This window comes from Sycon ciliatum, chromosome 9 (assembly GCF_964019385.1).
Source record: "Sycon ciliatum chromosome 9, ocSycCili1.1, whole genome shotgun sequence".
In the NCBI taxonomy this organism is placed as follows: domain Eukaryota; kingdom Metazoa; phylum Porifera; class Calcarea; order Leucosolenida; family Sycettidae; genus Sycon; species Sycon ciliatum.
This window is the reverse complement of record NC_088651.1, coordinates 5,499,835-5,508,762: the sequence shown is the minus strand read 5'-3', so window position 1 is coordinate 5,508,762 and position 8,928 is coordinate 5,499,835. Positions and strand designations below refer to the sequence as shown.

Sequence of the window (8,928 nt, the reverse complement as noted above, 5' to 3'; positions counted from 1 at the left end):
GACAATGTGTAGTGAGCCAATGCCACAGTCCACATTGAGACTGGGCTATTGTGTGTGAGTACAGTCTGACCTCCATTCCACCACACACGCTTCATCTGTGAACGGAGGACCAGCACACGTTTGAAAGCAAGGCCACTTACGACTTTCGCTTATCCTCGTTTCTCTTCAGCTCTATACGCCAGCACATGGACACAAGGAGGACACAGAACGCATTTTAGAAAATCAGCAAATTTTGGTCTCCGCTCACAAAGTAACTCAGGACAACCGCTACCAGCCGAAATAACCCAGTGGCAGATGCAATGCCTGATGGTTGAGGCAAGAGGAGAACTCTTTCCTCAGGGTGAAACTCCACTGTAGCCACTTCATCTTGCACACAATGATACAGCACCACCTAAAACGGAATCTTGGCTACAATTCTTCCAAATAGAATGAAAAGAGAGTTGTATCCTAGTTGAACCTGAAGTTGGGCCTGGCACGAAAATTTGGATTCTATTCTGAATTGTAGCTGAGAGACTGTTTTGGATAGTCGTGTTTCATTGTGTGCAAGAGGAGAGCTGTCATGACAAACGCTATGGTTACTACACACCAGACTATCCACTATCCAGTTTACTAGCATCCAGAGGAAAAGTCACTGCTAGCTGTCAGCCTGTCAGGTGGCTGCCTAGCTGCCTAGCGCTGGTCAACGGGGCTATTTTAATAACCAGTCTTATCAGAGAACATGAATGACGACCAGGGCAGCACTAAGAAGTGTAAGGGAAACTGCAGTGGAGACACGACACCAGCAGTGAAACTTACTTGCGACTTTAGCATTCAGTGCCTACATACAAACAACACACAAACACACAAACAAATACACATAATTTATGGGAGACAGTTGTCTAAAGTCCCTAGGCTGCTTACAGTGCTCAATGCCCACTGAACAGAGCAAGTAATACAAATATTACACAGCAATGAATCAAACAAGTCTCATTCCGCTGTTACTCCGTAACAGCGGAAAACTACGGAGTAACAGCGGAATGAGACTTGTTTGATTCATTGCTGTGTAATATTTGTAATTTATGGGAGAGATAGAAAAACCAGTAAAATAAGCAGTAATGCACCGCACTCACGCACGCGCGCGCACCCCCCCCCCCCCCACACACACACACGCCCACACACTCACCCAACCCACACGTGCCCGCACACATCCATTCACGCACATACGCAAGGCTGTCCCACCCAGTTGGAAAGCGATACACATGTGGCAGCCAACAGCATACACACGCTGGGCAGGCCCCATACCTACTCGTGATGCCGTTAGCACCGTTAGCATCACAGATATCAATACATTTCACCCAATTTACATTATGACAATGCACAAAAATACATTCATCAAAGAGCGAGCTCCAATGTGGGAGCAAACCCATTGCTACAATAGCGCTCGGTGAAATCCGACCCGAAGTGAATTTTTGGCGCTTTGACCTTGCAGTGTCCTTGACGCCCTGGAAGTGGCACGATTCAGGCTGAACGTACACATGTACAAGTTCAGTGATGGAATCGGAACTGGTCCAGGGAGTCGGTTTTGAACTTGAGCTCGGATTTCAGTGAGAGCAACTGTAGTTGAAGATAAGATGATCTGGTACTAGTGTCAGCAGCTAGATAGGCTATTCAACTCTGCTGTATCTGCTCATGAAGATTAGCAAAACATGGCTTACCGCTGTGGCTGGTGCTGAGGATGTACGGGCGCGATAGCTAGTGGCACAATGATAGACACACACACATCCATATGTTCACAGAGAGAGGGGGAGAGAGAGAGAGAGAGAGAGAGAGAGAGAGAGACAGAGAGACAGAGAGAAAAGAGAGAGACAGAGAGAGACAGACAGACAGAGAAATAGATAAAGAGGAAGAGAGACCAATCCAGGTGTGCACGGAGAACAGGGTGTGCAAGTTCGACCTTAGACCTTACATATGCAAGGTGTTGCAAGTCTAAAAAAATTCAGCTCATTTCATGTTCAGTCTCCGAGGGCCAGAACTGTTTTCAGTCACATCAGACTTTCGACCTGTACTGTTACTGTCCATATGCACTTGAAAACAGGAGAAATCTGGTGCTAGTGCCTGCAGCTGGACAGGTTGTTGAACTCTACCAAGCCTGGTCCTAAAGACCATGCATGGTACATGGTGTAAGCGAAATTTCAAATTGATGGCTCGTGATGGCTCGGGCTGAAAAAAATTCACGGTTCGTGTTAGCCGAGTCATTCGTATCCGTAGGGACGCCACCACCCTCTGGGATCAAGGAACAGATGCAGCTCCTAAAGCGGTTGGAGGTGAGTAGATCAGACCCACCACAAAGTGGTAAAAGATCGAATATCCCATTCGCTGCATCGGGCTGAAATAATAGCTGAAAATTGATGCCGTGTTTTCCAGTTATAAGTCGGCCTTCTGTGACCTAAAAAATGAATTGAAAAAGGGAGCGTCGACTTACAACCAAGCTTCAACCGGTATTGATCGTCGAAAACAATTGACTACGTGCCGAATATTTGTTGATTTTCAGTACGTGAAACGGTGAAAGTGGTAAATGCTGTGTGCGCTTACCAAGCCAGAGACTTGTCCACAATGTTACCACGTATCTTGCCATAACCAATACTGCCATCTACACACACCCACACACACACACACACACACACACACACGCACGCACACCCACACACATGCACACACACGCACGCGCGCACAAACACGCACGCGCGTGCGCGCACACACACACACACAAGAGAAGAGAGTTAGACCACAGGAGGAGCAGCAGCAAACATGCTTACTACCCTAGACTAGAGAATACACAAGGCAGAACAACAAAGACCAATATCTTTCTCGTGACTCCGAGTTTCCTCTTAAAAACACTCATCAGACAGAAACACATAATCTGCTATTTGCTGGTTATATAGGGTAATTGCAATGTAGACAAGGCAGTGACCAGTGACCACTAGACTAGGGATAAACAAATATTCAACATGTGTCGTCCTAGAGCAAGTAAATGATTAGACTTGTGCCAAACCCCTCTGATAGAAAGAGCTCAGCAGTTACTTCTTCTTGGCTTGACTTACTTTCATCGCCAGCAACATCAAGCAGCCATACGCTGATGCGTGTGAACAAGCTACGGAGATCCTCCGGGAACTGGGACGCCGCTCTCTCTGCAAGCAGGTACACACAACACAAGGGCACACACAGAATCAATTTGTTGTTTCCGCCTTTCAGGCCACTTCATTCGGCCGTTATAAAGGTTATGCGATTAGCGTACATCATTGGTTGAGATGCTTTAGCGTGCTTGCGGCACAGCGCTGCACAGCACGCTGCATACCGTAAAACAGAAATTTTCGATGGTGTCATATTTTCGGTATTCTCCAAAATCGGCGGTTCGGTGGAGGGAAAATTTCAGTAAACCCATTTTCTAGGTAAGTGTGCTAGAACTGGTACCGAAATTCTCGGTGCGTTATATTTTAGGTTAAAATTCTCGGCACCTACGTTACCGAAAATACGCCACCGAAAAGTTCAGCTTTTATAGTGCATAGCGCCCATGAGCGGTTCCGCTGTATACTTAGCGTCAATAAGTGATTCCGCTGACTCATCCCTATGATAGAATTCCCTGTAGCCTGTATAGGGCTGGACGGTCGGGTTCTAGTTGCTACTGGCTACCAACCATGCCCAGGCATGCTACCAATATTCATCGGATTTAGATCTAGTTGTGTTCGCCAGGCAATCCAGCACTGTTCCACCAGCCCAAGATCTGTTGCAAAAGAAGGATCCACGAGTGAGATTTGAACCCAGCGCACCTGTCTTTCCGGGATAGTGCCCTACCAGGCTACTGGGGATCACACGCACACGTGTACCCGTGACTCCTTCACACACAGCAAGGGTGAAGAGTGTGTACACAAGCATTCAGCTATGTTACGGCTTAACGAAGTCAGCAATGCACCTCAGATCCGTGGTCTCACCATCTATTCTGGTCTCGGGTAGTGAAGTGTCGCGTAGCATTGCCATCTCTTCCTCCGTGTATGGCTGGCTGACAGTACGACAGCGGTTCTTGAACAGCTCGGTGAGCTTCTCCACGCCAACTCCTGCTATGTCCGCCTGTAAGGGGTGGAATGCATGCATGCACACACATGCACACAGCCATGCACATGCGCGCGTATCCACACGCACACACGCACATCCGCATGCACGCACACACACACACACACAGACAGACGATAGTAGACCAGTCAGGAAGATGTCCTATCTAGGACATGTCACTCTGATTGGTCACCTGTCCCAGGGTTGCCATGGAAGCATGGGTAGCATGCTCTCGATGAAAAGAAGTGCTGCGCAAGCTTTCTGAATGTATAGTGCCAAGAGAAGTGTAGGAAATGGGCAATGCAGTGCTAGTCTATGAAGGCAGTAGATACATACAGCATTATGATGCTCGAGACTATCGGGTTTCTCCGCCTTGAAGAAATCCCTGGCAGCCAGCATCTGTTCAACTTGTGACATGTACCCTTCCAAGTCACCAAACTGATGTACTCTGTACCCACACACAGACACAGACACGCATGCAGGCAGCCAGGCAGACAGACAGACAGACAGACAGACACACAGGCAGCCAGGAGAGAGAGAGAGAGAGAGAGAGAGAGAGAGAGAGAGAGAGAGAGAGAGAGAGAGAGAGAGAGAGAGAGAGAGAGAGAGAGAGAGAGAGAGAGAGAGAGAGAGAGAGAGAGAGAGAGAGAGAGAGAGAGAGAGAGAGAGAGAGAGAGAGAGAGAGAGAGAGAGAGAGAGAGAGAGAGAGAGAGAAAGAGAGAGAGAGAGAGAGAGAGAGAGAGAGAGAGAGAGAGAGAGAGAGAGAGAGAGAGAGAGAGAGGAGAGAGAGAGAGAGAGAGAGAGAGAGAGAGAGAGAGAGAGAGAGAGAGAGAGAGAGAGAGAGAGAGAGGACAGTAACATGATCAGACATAATAACAGTAATGTTACAATTGGAGAAACCGAACATACTTCTCCCAAAGATACACGCCACACTTGTGCGTTCAAAGGTGAAGCACTTTAAACATGATTCGATTGAAACAGCGTGGGTTTTGCTCTCATGCCGCCTATTGGGACAACTCTGCGTTTCCTGCAATATGCAGCACATTTTCATGTTCAGTCAGACGGACGGAGTTGTCATTCTTCAGGCCGTCCAGGTCAGGAGAACAGAGGTCTCAGGTCTCAGGTCTCCGAATGATCGGGGTGTTGCGACTATACAGTACTGTTGGGTGCCGAGGCACACGAACAGCGGCTAGGAATTCACCAAGCACAGCATACTATGTACCAATGCATGTACACGGTGACTCAACTCTGCATAGACTGTAGCACATGAAAAATAAGAACGGCCCAGGTTAGGAGGCAGACCCCCCCCCCCCCCCAGTTCTTCGGCACCCGGTAGTACTGTAGTGTCGGGATTGGCCAAGCAGGACTCTCATAAAGTACACTATATCTAACCACCCTTTTTGCTCCCCCAATTCTAACCAGATTTGAGCCCATGGGTACTCGCAGAAAACAACTACCCATTACCCAGATCTGATAGCCTTGGCGGTGTCACCGGTGTCATAGAAACTGACAATGCTAGCCATGATGTTGAGAACGCCTTGCACATCTGATACGTGTACATTGCAGTACAGGGTCAAGGTACAAATACTCAATCGTATGCTAGTGCACTGGAGCAAGCCACCCCTGATTTGGGTCCATGTAGTCACCCCTGACCTGGGTCAGGACAGTCACCCTTGGATTCGGGTCAAGACAGTCACCCCTGGATTTGGGTCAGGACAGTCACCCTTGGATTCGGGTCAAGACAGTCACCCCTGGATTTGGGTCAGGACAGTCACCCCTGGATTTGGGTCAGGACAGTCACCCCTGGATTCGGGTCAGGGTAGTTACCCTAGACCTGGGTCAGAACAGTAGCCCCTGATCTGGGTCATGCCAGTCATCTCTGATTTAGGTACGGGGAGCTACCACTGATCTGGGTCAGGACAGTCATAAGCGGATCTGAGCCAGTGCAGTAATCGCCAACCACCAGAGTCAAGTGTCCCTCAACCCAAATGTTGACAGTCCTTCCCTGAGCAGAGTCAAGCCCCCCCCCCCCCCCCCCCGAACCCACACACAGTCGCTAATGCAATCCTGCAAGCTGAACAAGACATTTCCCATAGACTACACTACAAAGGTGCTATGAAGATTGCCTATCGAAAATAGACCCATTGCACAATGCATGCCCTGGTGCAAGTAGAACACAAACCCATAACACAACATGCAATTGCTGGCAAAAGGATACTCTCTTGTTTCTTGATGAGAGTGTGACTGTGTTCTCGTAGATAGGCAAAACAGCTGTTTGCAAGCGACCCAGCCGATTCTCAAACGAGTTAAGACACGTCATCTGCGTGCACGGCAGAGAGAGAGAGAGAGAGAGAGAGAGAGAGAGAGAGAGAGAGAGAGAGAGAGAGAGAGAGAGAGAGAGAGAGAGAGAGAGAGAGAGAGAGAGAGAGAGAGAGAGAGAGAGAGAGAGAGAGAGAGAGAGAGAGAGAGAGAGAGAGAGAGAGAGAGAGAGAGCAAGTCATACTCCAGTCCTGGGTCAAACTGTTAAATTCTTCGGCGTCAAGCAGACTGTTTTATGCAACACAGCCAGAACCCACTCTGTGTGCATAACATGCATACTGGCACAGGCCCCCGTGCAGGTCTGTGCAGGCTTAAGTGGAAGCCACGAGTGGCCGAGGTCGGCTACCGCATACCGGTGAATCGAAAACACTCCAGCATCCTCGCCCCAGCTGCATATAGCTCGACTCTGACCCGGGGTCAACCCGGGCATGCACACAAACTCACCATGTTCTCGGAGAGAGCATTGCTCTTGCCCAGAGACTCTTTCAGAGCCTGCAAGTTTTGACGGTCCTGTGGGTAGAGAGAAAGAGTGCAGAAAGCACATGCACACACATGTACATGCAAGCACACATGCACACACACGCGCGCGCGCGCGCGCACACACACACACACACTCACATACACTCTCTCTCACACACACACACACACACACACACACACACACACACTCTCTCACACACACACACACACACACACACACACACACACACACACACACACACACACACACACACACACACACACATGTCCATACACACATAAACACATACAGACAGAGGTGCATGGTGGAAATGGTTTGGGAGATTGGCAGAGGTGGTATTCGTGGGTGTGTGTGGGGGGGGGAGTAGTGCCTGTGTGTGTGTGTGCACTGACATGTACATGTATGCACATGCATGCATGTAAGTGCATGTCCATGTGTGTGCACATGGGGGGGGGGGGGGGGTGCAAAATGGAAAATTGACCCTTGTTGCCAGTTCCTGCTGCACGATAACTTTGGTCAAAGTATGTGTGAGGATATGTGTACACAAGTCATGCAAGCGACTTGTGGATCAGACGAACAGCACTACCACCCACTGCACCTACATGCCACTTTAGCCAGGGATTGTCTCTCATAATACACTCATAGATGTGAAATGTTTGCAGTGATTTTACACAGCCTTAGGTAGGCTGATGGTCTCGGTACTTAATCCCCGTAGAATGCATAATACAATTACAGCCATTTCGACGTATGCAACATATTGATAAATCCAATTGTCACGTAGAAAATCACGTGTTTCAATTTACGTCTGATAGGGTCGTTTCGTCGAAATTTCAGCACATCGTCTACCTACTGGCTGGAGATCAGCTTGCAGTACCGCACTGCATACTTGAAGATAATTGCAGACAACTCACCACCTCAAGTTGAGCCTCGATGGCTCTTTTCCTCGTCGCCAGTTCATGAGCGTTGCGTTTTACCAGACATTCCTCGTTCTCACCGTCCACGCTGTCCATCCTCACAAACAGCACCGGTCACTCGACCAATAAACGAGTTTGTGGCTTATACACACGCCTGAAGATGAAGGATGCTGCCTGATCAAGGTCTCCAAGAGCAGAACATTTTCATTCTCTTCTTCGTCGAAACAGACAAACTGTTTGTCGTTTTAGATGACGCAGATTTTCTTTTTCTTCGTACAATCATGTACTTTCGACTTTCATCATGACGTCGGAGAAGAAATCACAGTCATGCAGTCTTTTGACATCTGTGAGTTGTAAATATACGACGCACGTGGTTTGGAACCGGACTCGTATCGTTGTCTACCGCATGGAGGACTCAAAGTGATGTGACCACATTGGTGGTTCAGTGGTAGAATCCTCGCCTGCCACGCGGGGGGCCCGGGTTCGATTCCCGGCCAATGCATCTTTTTTTCTTTTTCCGAATCTGCAATCATAGCAGGGCCAGGGTGTTTTTTTTTTACAAAAAAACCACACACCATTTGACGGCACAAAGCAGCAAGGCAGCGATGAGACATATGGAATGGCAGGAGTGGGGGTCCTGGGGGAGAGGCAGAGGCAGCTTGACCGACCATAGGGTCTTGGCTTCATTGCAACCCAAGCGCTCCACAAAAACAAAAGATTACGGAAAATACGCAGGGGGGGGGGGGGGGGGTAGATAACTAGGGATTACGGGGAAAAGTATGCACAATAAAAGGTTATCAGAGAGTCAACGAAGTGAATGGAGGAGGGAACAGAGTTAGAGCTAATTGCCCGCCATAAGGTTCGTATGGTTCTGCCAATTTCACTGCTTTTCGAGCATGTAGTCTTCTTTTATTCAGCGCTCTGGTCTTGCGCCGTATTGGCTCCTCTCCAATCTCCATAGGCTCCGGTCGCAGTCAAAGAATGCCTTCTACTTACTTATACCCTTCCCCCCCCCCCTTCGCTCCACTTGCCTTCAACTTGAGCTTTCAACTAACTTCAAGGCTAAAAGAAATACGGTCCACTGGAGCCGTAACATGGTCTAGCTGTGGTCAGCAGTGTGCGGTCGCC

At 48.8% G+C, this 8,928-nt stretch overlaps 1 protein-coding gene and 1 non-coding gene across 2 annotated transcripts in view; one reads left to right on the top strand and one right to left on the bottom strand.

The window, feature by feature from the left end:
- Nucleotides 1-8,024, bottom strand: part of LOC135824858 (exocyst complex component 7-like) — a 30,747-nt gene extending 22,723 nt beyond the window's left edge. The window contains exons 1-11 of the mRNA XM_065337581.1: nucleotides 7,798-8,024; nucleotides 6,850-6,915; nucleotides 6,305-6,406; nucleotides 5,551-5,632; nucleotides 4,423-4,534; nucleotides 3,969-4,104; nucleotides 3,081-3,167; nucleotides 2,572-2,629; nucleotides 1,695-1,731; nucleotides 796-817; nucleotides 141-171 (exon numbers count right to left, since the gene is read on the bottom strand). Coding sequence (XP_065193653.1) covers nucleotides 141-171; nucleotides 796-817; nucleotides 1,695-1,731; nucleotides 2,572-2,629; nucleotides 3,081-3,167; nucleotides 3,969-4,104; nucleotides 4,423-4,534; nucleotides 5,551-5,609 — 542 coding nt within the window. The 5' untranslated portion in view covers nucleotides 5,610-5,632; nucleotides 6,305-6,406; nucleotides 6,850-6,915; nucleotides 7,798-8,024. The remainder of the gene's footprint in view (nucleotides 1-140; nucleotides 172-795; nucleotides 818-1,694; nucleotides 1,732-2,571; nucleotides 2,630-3,080; nucleotides 3,168-3,968; nucleotides 4,105-4,422; nucleotides 4,535-5,550; nucleotides 5,633-6,304; nucleotides 6,407-6,849; nucleotides 6,916-7,797) is intronic.
- Nucleotides 8,025-8,231: 207 nt separating this feature from the next.
- Nucleotides 8,232-8,302, top strand: Trnag-gcc (transfer RNA glycine (anticodon GCC)). Its single transcript has one exon. It is a non-coding gene; the product is annotated as a tRNA-Gly (tRNA).
- The last annotated feature ends 626 nt before the right edge of the window (nucleotides 8,303-8,928 follow it).